The following is a 12584-nucleotide window of genomic DNA, read 5'->3' on the forward strand; positions in this document are numbered from 1 at the left end:
TGAAAACAGGAATAAGACAAGGGTGCCCACTCTCACCACTCTTATTCAACATAGTACTGGAGTTTTTGGCCAGGGAAACTAGGCAAGAAAAAGAAGTAAAGAGTATTCAAAGGCAGTGAAGAAGTGCAATTCTCGGTGTTTGCAGACGACATGATTTTATATATAGAAAACCCTACAGAATCCATCAGAAAACTATTAGAAATAATCAACAACCACAGCAAAGTTGCAGGACACAAAATCAACTTACCAAAATCAGTTGCATTTCTACACTCTAGTAATGAACTAACAGAAAGAGAACTCAAGAATACAATTCCATGTACATTTTCAACAAAAAGAATAAAATATCTAGGAATAAATTTAACCAAGGAGGCGAAAGACCTATAAAATGAAAACTATAAAGACATTACTGAAAGAATTCAATGATGACACAAAGAAATGGAAAAATATTCCATGCACATGGATTGGAAAAATAAATATAGTTAAAATGTCCATACTACCTAAAGCAATCTACAAATTCAGAGCAATCCCAATCAGAATCCCAATGACATTCTTCATGGAAATAGAACAAAGAATCCTAAAATTCATATGGGACAACAAAAGACTCTGGATAGCTAAAGCAATTCTGAGAAAAAAGAACAATGCTGGAGGCATCACAATCCCTGACTTCAAAATATACTACAAAACTATAGTAACCAAAACAGCATGGTACTGGTACAAAAACAGGCACACAGATGAATGGAACAGAATAAAAAGCACAGAAATAAAACTACACATCTATGGACAGCTAATCTTCAACAAAGGAGCTAAGAACATAGCGGAGAAAGGAGAGTCTCTTCAGTAAATGGTGCTGGGAACTGGACAGCACACGCAAGACAATGAGAGCAGACCTTCGTCTTTGGCCATACACAAAAACTAACTGAAAATGGATTAAAGACTTGAAGGTACCATGTGAAAAACCATAAAACTCCTACAGAAAATATAGGCAGTACACTCTTTGACACTGGTCTTAGAAGGATCTTTTCGAATACGTCTACTCGGGAAAGGGAAACAAAAGAAAAAGATAAACAAATGGGACTTCGTGAGACTAAAGAGCTTCTGCAAGGCAAAGGAAACCAGGAACAAAATGAAAAGACAACCCAGCAACTGGAAGTAAATATTCGCAAATCACATATCTGACAAGGGGTTAATCTCCAAAATATATAAAGAACTCACACAATTCAACAACAAAAAAACAAACAACCCAATCAAGAAATGGGAAGAGGAGATGAACAAACATTTTTCCAAAGAAGATATACTGATGGCCAACAGGCACATGAAAAGATGTTCAACATCACTAATCATGAGGGAAATGCAAATCATAACTACACTGAGATATCACCCTACACCTTTTAGAATGGCTATAACCACCAAGACAAACAATAACAAATGTTGGAAAGGATGTGGAGAAATGGGAACCCTCATCCACTGCTGGTAGGAATGCAAAGTGGTGCAGCCACTATGGAAAACAGTATGGAAATTTCTCAAGAAATTAAAAACAGAAATACCATATGACCCAGCTACTCCATTACTGGGTATTTATCCAAAGAACTTGAAATAAACAATTCAAAGAAACTTATGCATCCCTATGTTCACTGCAGCATTATTCATAATAGCCAAGAAGTGGAAGCAACCCAAGTGCCCATCAACTGATGATTGGATAAAGATGTGGCATACATATACAATGGAATACTACTCACCCAAAAATAAAGACAAAATTGTCCCATTCGCAAAAACTTGGATGGACATTGAGGGTATTAGGTTAAGCAAAATAAGCCAGAGAGAGAGAGACAAACACCATATGATTTCACTCATATGTAGAAGATAAACTAACACATGGACAAAGAGAACAGATTAGTGGTTACCAGAGGGGAATGGGGTTGGGCAGTGGGCATAAGGGGTAGAGGGGAACATATATATGGTGACTGCAAATAATAATGTATAACTGAAATTTCACAATGTTATTATGACCTCAATAAAACAAAACAAAAAACAAAAAAACAAGAAGAAAACAGAGTGTGAGATGATATATGCTATGAAGAAGATACACTGGAGACAGGCCAGGGCACGGGGAAGCTCTCCAACATTTCACGTTTCCTCCATTCTCCATGCCCAGGCTGAGGACCCTCAGACAGGGAAGGAGCACATGTTTAAAGCAACTGTGGGCTGGCTTTCCCTGGGGTAGAATCATGCAGGACTGGAAGCACGGACTTCTGACTCACAGGAACTACTGCACCTCAACATATCTAAAATGTCAGTGAATCTGTGTGAAGAATGCCCCCCAGCTGGAGGGGTCAAGACAGTACGCCATTTAAAAACTGTTTCAACAAAAACTTAAGTTTGTAGTTTGTTCTGAACATGTTCCCCCACAGAAGAGATCAATGGATTATGTTTATGTTACTACTGGAAAAGACTAGTAATCACATGGCAGTTCATTTCTAGCATCCTTTTTTAAAAAAACGAGTCCAGATGTAATTCAGACCTCTGGCCACACATGACCAGGTAACAGCTGACACTGGGACTCATGAGAGTGTGGATGACCACATCTGAGCCACACAAAAACCCTGTCACCACAGAAGGGCAAGGACTAGTATTCGTGTTGTATAGACGTAAAAACTAAGACCTAGAAGGGTTAAAGAATTTGGATCAAGGTCAAAACACTCCATTTTCTGACTTCGAAGGCTGTGCTCTTTCCACTCGCCAGTATGCATGTTTCCTACCTCTGCCCGAGTGTCTGTCAGGCCTGCAGGGAGCAAACGGGCAGTCTGGAACCTCCCTTTGGCCCACATCAAAGCTCGGGCTGTAAGGAATCTTCCCCCTTCTTTCATGGCTCCACTCATTCCTCCTCAACAGAACCCACCTTTTCTGTACTGTGGCTGGCACCAATGCAGGCCCCGCTTACACACCTCTCTTGAGAGACCCATTTCTCCTCTCCCTCTTATTTCTACTTCTTTCATCAGGCAAATCTCCTCCTCTCTTCCCCTCAACACTACCCATGGCACAGCAAAAGTGACTGTTCAAAATGCATTCACTGTCTGCAATTTGGGCCTAAGATGGCTATGTTTTAGTGTTTTGGAGGAGGTTAACATTCACAATTCATGAAACCTCTGATAACCTTAAAAGAAACTTAAACTCCTACTGACTAATCAAGGCAACAGCAGTTAACAATTAGAAACGGTGTTCCAGCACCAGCCCTCACGGCCTCGTGGTTAAAGTTCAGCGTACTCCACTTGGGCGGCCCAGGTTCAGTTCCCAGGCACGGAACCATACCACTCATCTGTCAGTAGCAATGCTGTGGCGGTGGCTCACACAGAAGAACTAGAAGGACTTACAACGAGGATATACATCTACCTTCTGGGGCTTTGGGGAGGGGGGAAAAAGGAGATTATTACCATTTAGAAAAACCCCACAAAACAAAACAGTGTTCCAAATATGAATGAATCCCCCTGGACAGTGATATCACATTTTAGCTGGATGCCTAAAGATAACTGATGGCTGCTGGGATCACAAATTTAAAACCCTTTGATTTGTTCTGATCATAATTCTGAATCTTAAACCTTCATCTTCCAATTTCTACAAGTCATCCCCTTCCTTAACAAACAGCTCCACTGAACCGTGAACTCTACTCAGCATAGGGTTATCTTTTTTCCAAAGGCAATTAACTTACATTCTTTTATTTTCCTGTTTACTAATCTTAACCAAATATTAAATGTACATAACTGGCTGGGAACAACCCATAAAATCTAAAGGATCTGTTCTCTGCATTATGGTCAAGGGCTTCCCAAACCCTCAGAGATTGCTTCTGTTTTTTCTAGTTTTTCATTATATTAAGCTGCAAAGCCATCAAAAGGTCAAGGGGCTCCAATCTGCTGAAGCAATGAATATTCAAATACAATACAAGAGCACACAGATTCTTAACCCAAAAAGAAAAATACAACCCAACAGACAAAACTAGTGTTTCTAGCAGGACAACCCCAAGGCAGCTGTCATCTGAGGAAGTGCCTGCATTAGCTCAAAAGGGAAACAAAAATTGTTTTAAATTAAATGCATCTTAATTTTCTTAGATTTCATTTCAATTCTTTAAGATTCCAAGGAAATTAAGATTTCAATTACTAAGCTCAGTTTATTCTCCTTTCTTGTTTGCTGGTGGTGGTGGGGAAACAATCAAAACATAAACGTATTATTATTTCCTTTCTTTGGAAGTCTAGTTTTGATTTCCCTTCATTCCAAAAAGGAATGTTCACTAATTCATGGTGAAATAACAGGGCTTGTGGCACACGATGGTTTCCTCTTCACAATAAAAGTACAGATGCTTTCATTTACATATCAGTGAAACATGACAATCACTGACAGTCACTGACTCAGTAACCAGTATTTCTCTGTTTTGAAACCTGTCAACATATTAATTGTATTAACACAAATATCACATTTAAGTCTTTTAATAAACCTTGAAAAATTAACACAAATTAGCTAAATAAGACTTTATGCATTGCGATACTGTGGTTTATAAGATCTACCTGATCATTTAGATGACCAAAATATATTTCTCATAGATATTTAGCCTTCATCCATGGTTCTTGGCTCACAGGTCCCAAAACCCTTGGAATTTCCTAAGTATTGAGAGTGATTATGTGTCTTCTGTTATGTTGATGAAGGTGACTTTTGGACCTCACCTGATGATGGGACCTGGGGCCAGAACTAGCTTTGTGACCAGAGAATTGGGACTTTCAGTTCCCCACCTCTGATTTCCAGGGAGGAGGGGAGGCTTGAGGTTGCATCAACTGCCAACAGCCAATGACTTAGTTAATCGCAACTATATAATGAAGCCTCCATAAACACCCAAAAGGACAGCTTGTTGCCCTTTTCTGGAGAGCTCCACGAGGACAGGAGCTCCTTTGTTCGAGACCTTGCCCTGGGTGTGTCTTCATCTGGCTATTGATTCATATCCTTTAATATCTTTTGAAATAAATCAGTAATCTAGTGAGTAAACGGGTTTTCTTGAGTTCTGTGAGCCATTCCAGCAAATTAATCAAACTGGAGGAACGGGTCCTGGGAACCTTATTTACAGCCAGTCGGGCAGAGCACAGGCAACAAGCTGGACCTGCGGCTGGGGTCTGAAGTGGGGGGCGGTCTTGTGGGACCGAGTCCTTTCCCCGTGGAGCCGGATTTCGTCCCCGGGCAAGCAGTGTCAGGGCTGAGCTGATTCTGTGACACCCTGCTGGCGTCCAAGGACTGCTTGCTGCTGTGGAGAAGCCGCCACACACCCACGGTGGAAGTGGGTCCGGGAACCCTTCTCATGTATCATGCATGCAAACTTTAGATTAAAATATTTTTCAACACAATGTTAATAACCTGAATAAATGGAAGGTTAGAGGACCCTCCACTAAAATAAAAATTACTTAGGTCATACATGACTGTTATGAATATAAAAGATACTGAAGACTGAACTATTACCTGTTAGTCAATTTCTCAAACCACGGATTTGTAAAAATCAATGAATGACTGTTTCTCACATATTTATATTGCCACCTTGTGGAAACAAATGAAAAATTTTTAAATTTACCCACTGCTGCTAACCAGGAAAAGCCGTGAATTTTTCAGCTGTGTGTCACTCCATGCGCTGTCTCCTTTGCCTTTGGCTCTTCAGGAGACAGGTGTATCTGCTGAACTGTGGCACACACATCCACACACCGAGCTGTGTACCAGTAACAGGACACAGAGCAGACACTAAGGATTAACAACGGGGCTGAGTGAGATGGCAATGCACCTAATGCTGAGTGCTCTTCCCAAAGTGCAAGCTCTCCTTATGCCACAGAGATTGATTTGAAAGCAATTATTGGATGAGTTTCCGCTCAGAAGGTAGAGAGCTAGAAAAATATCATTCCCACCCTTATGAGGAAAACAACAATAAAAGGAGGACAAACTACAAGTTCATGACTTTGCTTGAATCCCTCAGAGAGCTGGAGTCGCAGGGCAACCAACTAGTCTGAAAACTAAGGACAGACAGGCCGATACAAGGAGAAGTGGGAAAGTACCCCATTCCCTGGGGCAGATGCCGCCAGACACCGCTAGGAAGAATTCTGCTAAAATAGTTAATGGGTTGGGAGAGGCCAAGTAAGGGCTGGTGAGGGAGTGTGAGGCCCCTGGTGCTGTAGGTAGGGGACAAGTTCACACTGTCTTATGGGTTGAGAAAGGGACCTTCATGGTGTGCAGGCCTACGCAAGGGGAAGAGCTACAGGAGGGGCAGGCAACCCCCTGAACCCTTCCCCACTGCAAGGTTAGTGGGAGCGGGCAGAGGGAGACGAAGGCAACAATGTCAGCCTTAGGGCACAGGTGACAGTGATGCAGAGAGGAAGGGAGCAGGAAAAACACTCCACTCCGGGAGAGGGGAGGAGTAGTGTAAGGCCACACCCCTGAGACTCAGGTACACGGTATCTGCCAAGAGTGAGGCTTACCCAAAACCCCGGGGAGAACTGGCGGACTGCCCTCCCCCCCGTAAGAGGCTAAAAGCCCTGAAGACCAAGTGAGAGTGGAATACGGCTGGGAGAGCTGTAAGGGCGTGCAGATGGCCCCTCTCTGAGTGTCATGCACAGGGAGACCTAGAACTGAAGGGGGAGCAGACGTTAAGAAAACCCTCTGTGCACCTGCTCCAAGCTAAACCCAGGCACTGCTCGAGGAACTTGAAGCCTGTGGTGCATGGAAGGTAACCAGAGCAACAAAAAATCCTGACCACAGCTCAGCTCCAGACTAGAAAAATGAATGCACCCCCACCCCCCACAAAGGCTTAGCATGGGACAGGCAAAAAGTTATTCCCCTTAGTCTCGACTGTCCTACATGAGATGTCCAGTTTCCCACAAACAGTTATGAGATGTAGAAAGGCAAAGAAACAACACATGCCGAGAGACAAAGAATCAACAAAACCAGACTCAGATATGACACATATGTTGGAATTATCTGATAGGTGATTTAAAGTATGCTTTTTGTGTGTGTGTGTGTGTGAGGAAGATTAGTCATGAGCTAACATCTGTTGCCAATCATCTTCTTTTCTTTTCTCCCCAAAGTCCCAGGACACAGCTGTCTATCCTAGTTGTAGGTCATTCTAATTCTTCTGTGTGGGACACTGCCATAGCACAGCTTGATGAGTGGTGCATAGGTCTGCACCCAGGATCCAAACCAGTGAACCCCAGGTGGCTGAAATGGAGTGTGCTAACTTAACCACTTGGCCATGGGGCCAGCCCCTGATAGGCAATTTAAAATGACAACAATTAATATGTTAAAGGCTCAAATGGAAAATGTGGAAAGCATGCAAGATCAGATTGGTAACTTCAGCAGAGAGATGGAAACCATACAGAATAAAGAAAATGGAAATATCAGCAATAAGGAACATAATAACAGAGATAAAGAATGCCTTCAAGAAGTTCAACTGTAAATGACAAAAAAACCAAAAGAATCAGTGGACTTGAAGATAGGTTAACAGAAATTACCCAAACTGAAACACACAAAGACAAAAGGGTGTAAAACACCAACAGAACATCTAAAAGCTGTGGAACAATATCAAATAGTCCAACATAGGTATAACCGGAACCACAGAAAAAGAAGAGAGAATGAAGCAGAAGAAATAAAAATACTGAGAAGGGAAAAAACCATCACAACCCACTGAGGCATATCATGTTCAAACTGCTGGGGGGAAAAAGAAAAGAAAATCTTGAAGGCAGCTCGAGGAAAAAAGGCACATTACAGATAGAAAAACAAAAGTAAGAATAACAGTAGGCTTCCTGTCAGAAAACACACAAGCCAGAAGGCAGGAGTGACATCTCTGAAGCATGGAAAGAAAAAGTCTGTCAACCTAGAATTTGGTACCCAGCCAAAAGACCACCCAAAGTTGAAGGAGGAATAAAGCCTTTCTCAGACAATCAAAATGGAAAGAATTTGGTAGCTGTTGAAGAAAGCTTTTCATGCAGAAATATGATACCAGACAGAAAATGCTTATCTATACAAAGAAGTTAACAGCACTAGAAATGGAATAAATTAACGTAAAAAATTCCTTGTTCTCTTATTTTTATTGCCCTAAAAGGTAACTATCTAAAGCAAAAATAGTAGTAGTGTATTGTGTGTTCATAACACATGTAAAAGTAAAATGAGTGATAATAATAGGACAAATGATGGGAGGGGAGAATTGGGACTGTCCTGTTTTAAGATCTTTACATGTGAAGCAGTATAATATTGTTTGAAGGTGGCCTCTGATTAAAGGACATGAGCCCTAGGTCAGCTACCTAAAAATTTTAAAAGTGGTGTAAATAATAAATCAATAGTGAAATAAAATGGAATCCTAGAAAATGTTCCATTAAGAAAAGGCAGAAAAAGACAAAATAAAATAGCTGGCAAGATGATAGATTTTATCCAACTACATCAATAATTACATTAAATGTGAATGGTCTTAAGATACCAATTATAAGTTTAGATAAAAAAAGCAAGACCCAACTATATGCCATTCTAGAAACTCACTTTTAATATAAATGACATAGCTAGGTTAAAAGCAAAAGACAGAAAAAGATATTAGCCAAAAGAAAGCTGAGTAGCTATATTAATATCAAAAGCAGATATTACATAATAAGGGGATCAATTCTCAAAGATATAACAAGCTTAAATGTGTATACATCTACAGAGCTTCAAAATACATGAAATAAAACGATAGAACCGAAAGGAAAAATAGATGAATCCACAATTTTAGTTGGAGAATTCAAGACTCCTCTCTCGGTAACTGATAAAACAAGTAGACAGAAAGTCAGTAAGAATGCAGAAGACTTGAATAATACTATGAACCAACTTAACTTAACTGGCATTTACCGAACACTCTACCCAAAACAGTAGGATACCCATATTTTTCAAGTGCACATGGAACATCTGCCAAGACAAACCATATTCTGGGCCATAAAACAAATCTAAACAAGTGTGAGAGAAGACAAATCATACAAAAAGTTATGGTCTCAGCACATAATGGAATTAAACTAGTAATCAATAACAGAAAGATATCTGGAAAGTCCCAATATTTAGAAATTAAGCAGCATGCTTCTAAATAACACATGAAGCTTCAGGGGATATAAAAAAGTATTTCAACCTGAATGAAAAAGAAAATATATCAAAATGTATGAGATGTACCAAAAGTACGTGAAATTTACAGCAGTAAATGCTTATGTTAAAAAAGAAAAAAGGTCTTAAATCAGTAATCTAAGCTTCCACTTTAAAAACCCAGTAAAACAGCAAATTAAAACCAAAACAAGCGGAAGGAAGGAAATATAGAAAAACGCATAAACCAATGACACTAGAAATAGAAAAACAATGGGGAAAAAAATCAAATCAAGCTAGTTCTTTGAAAAGATCAGTAACATTGATAAACTTCTAACCAGACTAACCAAGATAAAAAAAGAGAAAACAAAAATGACCAATATCAGAATGAAAGAAGGGCCATCTCTACAAACTCCTGTAGACATAAAAGGATACAAGGGAATCTTATGAACTAATACATTCGAGAACAGATGAAATCGACTTTTTCACTCAAGAAGAAAGAGACAACTTGAATTATATTTTATTATATATTTATATAATGTAAGGGAAGAAATAATAATTCTACACTTTCAAAAAACAGAAGAGGAAATGTTTGCAAATTGATTTTCTGAGGGCAGCATTGCTCTAATACCAAAACCAGATGAAACCATTACAAGGGAACTGATTCTTCATGGACAGACACAAATTCTCAACTCGATATTAGCAAATGGAATCCAGCAATACATAAAAAGAATACCACATCACAACAAAGTGGAGTTTATCCCAGGAATGCAAAACTGGTTTAATATTCAAAAAAATCAATGTAATCCACCATAGCAACAGACTAAAGAAGGAAAACAATATGGTCAACTCAATATAAGTATCAAAAGCATCTGACAAAAACTCAACATCCATTCATAACATCTTTCAGCAAACTAGGAATGGAAGGGACCATACACAACTTGACAGAGCCCCATAGCTGATGTTACACTTCAACAGTCAAAGATGGAACGCTCTCTCCCTGAGAGCCTAAGGAGGGGGCCGGGGGAGGGTGGACCACAAAGAGGCAGCAGGAGGGAAGGTTTTTGGAGTGATGGAACTATTCTGGACCATGGTTTTGGCCGTAGACACACGTCTCTGCATCTGTCAAAGCTTGAAGTAGTGTACACCACAAAGAGTAAATCTTACTGTATATAAATTAAAACATAAAAATAGAGAGACAGAAATTATCTGTACCCTACGAATATAAATTGGTAAAATATACATTGGATAACCAACAACAATGGATATTATCAGGATGAATGATTTTTTTCTATTTTCCAAATTTTATAATATAGCCAGATTGCACTTATATTTAAACAAAGAAGCGCATATTATTTATATTATTTTCTTGATATAGTACTTACTACTAGAATTTCAAATTAAATTAATATTGCCAACATAGTAACCCTGGCAAAACAACATAATTTCACAAGGTGATGCAGGTATACGAGAACATTTTTACTGATCTGCTCACTCTTCTCTCTTCATTAATTTCTTGGGCTTTGGAGAGATTTCAGTGTTCTGTCTCTACTTATAGCACAAGTGGCCCTGAGTGTCAAAACTGTCGTCCTGACTTCCCATTAAATACAATGCTCAGAAGAGTTACTAGAAACAATCAATGTCTTCATTCCAGGGTCATTCATTTCTCTCAGGGAAAATACTACAAACAATAGGGTATGTACCCATGGGAAGCAAGAATTTGCTTCTATAATTTCAATATGTAGTAGGCCACATGGAGATGATCCTCACCTGATTTAACAAGTCAGGAAAGAGCATCGCTTAAAATCCTGATTGCCCACATGGAGACAATACTGTCCTTTTCCAGGGTGGGAGAGATTATCTGCATGCTTTCTATAGTAAGGTGCTGGGAAAGAAATTTCCACAAGTAACTTATTTGATTTACCTTGTTTTCTTTTTAGTTGAAGATAGCAGTTTGATGGACTGAAGGAGAAGGAATGACAATCGAGATTCAAATATACTGAGGAGTTTTACCACTTCTTCTCGATTGAGACTGGGAGAAGACTCAGCAGCAGGAGTGGTCTCATCACTCTTAGGCTAAAAACAACACAAAGTTATGTCACCTAAGCTACCCGACAACTACAGCTTCACACTAAAGTGATGGACCTGCAGTCTCGTTAATCCAGGACACTTTCAACCCCAAACAAAACAAACACAAGATCATTCTTTTTTCAGGGACAGCCCTGTTGGTGGTGGCAGAGGCGAGGCCTCTTCCTCCTCCCTCCCGAGATCATTTGGATAGATTAAAACACATAATAAAAACATCTCACACCTGAGAGGCACTTCCGTAGAAGAAATTAATCCTGAATGAAAATCTCCTGACTTTCTAACACCAGAAGCTAAAGGAACAAGACGGAAATGGTACTATATAGGGTGTGACAAACCAGAGGTAGAAAAGCAACAGGCTGGTGTACCACGGGGGCTCCAGGAAGCTGTCGGCAATGGCAGACGCTAGCATGAATGGGGAATGCCTGGCAAACCAGCAAGGCCTGCCCAAGGAGCCTGCTTCAGCCCTCACTGTTCACCTGCTCCCAGGTAGTTTGGGGTAAATTAGAAAAGAGGGCATACATCCTTTCTTTCTCTTGAAAAAAAACAAAAGCCAAACTTAACAGAGACTTTATACTCCTAGGGCCTTACTAACCAAGGTCTATGTGATTATTTAAGGAAAAACATTTAAATATAAAAGATACACTTGCAAATTAAAGAAAATATTTGAATAATTCCAAGAAAATATATTAAATCACTGTTAATGTTTTTTTATGCAGAGCACACATATGTGTATGTGTATATACACACATACACACCCTATATGCCCACTATATCCATTCACTGTTTAGCTTAAGACACATAAAAAGCAAAGGTAAATATTTTCTCCATTTACCTGGTCAAACTCCTCCACAAGCTCCTTTCTGATGAGCTGAAATGCATGCTTAGTTCTCACCATTATATCAAGAGCCCCAGAGAGTGTTTTTAATTTTCCAACATTGCTATTCTGACCTAGAGTGTTAAACACAAAATGATAATTCCTTTAAATATAAATCTAGAAACCAATCTGATGTCAACATATTGATGAAAATTCTGATTTTGAAACGCTGTAAAGGTAGCTCATGAGAATCCCAACAAATCGTCTAAATCCACATTTTGTTTTGTAATTACCCCTAGAGAAAAATGTCAAGTCTAGACAGAGCAATAAATAATTGTTTCCCTGCCTCACCATGTGGCTCTGTCAGAGTGAGAACACAACCTATCTGGAGCGAGAGCACGAATTTGAATGTCAGGTTAAAGGGGGCCAGGCGGCAGGAGTCTACGGGACGAAGGCCACCCCACTATTCACCAGCTACGTGATGTTGGTCAAGTCTCTGAAGCACTCAGTATCAGTTGTCCTACCTATAAAATACGCATCTCAACTTACTGCTCAAAGGCAGGAAGTCAGATCAGCGGAC

General features: G+C 39.8%; 1 protein-coding gene across 4 annotated transcripts in view; it reads right to left on the reverse strand.

The window, feature by feature from the left end:
• EDRF1 (erythroid differentiation regulatory factor 1) overlaps nt 1-12584 on the reverse strand; it is a 49183-nt gene that overhangs the window by 5507 nt on the left and 31092 nt on the right. For all 4 annotated transcript variants that reach the window (XM_003363396.5, XM_005602164.4, XM_070252757.1 and 1 more), the window contains 2 exons: nt 12023-12138; nt 11027-11178 (listed from right to left, as the gene is read on the reverse strand). In XM_003363396.5, the coding sequence (XP_003363444.2) occupies nt 11027-11178; nt 12023-12138 (268 nt within the window). The remainder of the gene's footprint in view (nt 1-11026; nt 11179-12022; nt 12139-12584) is intronic.

The sequence above is a fragment of the Equus caballus genome, chromosome 1, assembly GCF_041296265.1.
Source record: "Equus caballus isolate H_3958 breed thoroughbred chromosome 1, TB-T2T, whole genome shotgun sequence".
NCBI lineage: Eukaryota > Metazoa > Chordata > Mammalia > Perissodactyla > Equidae > Equus > Equus caballus.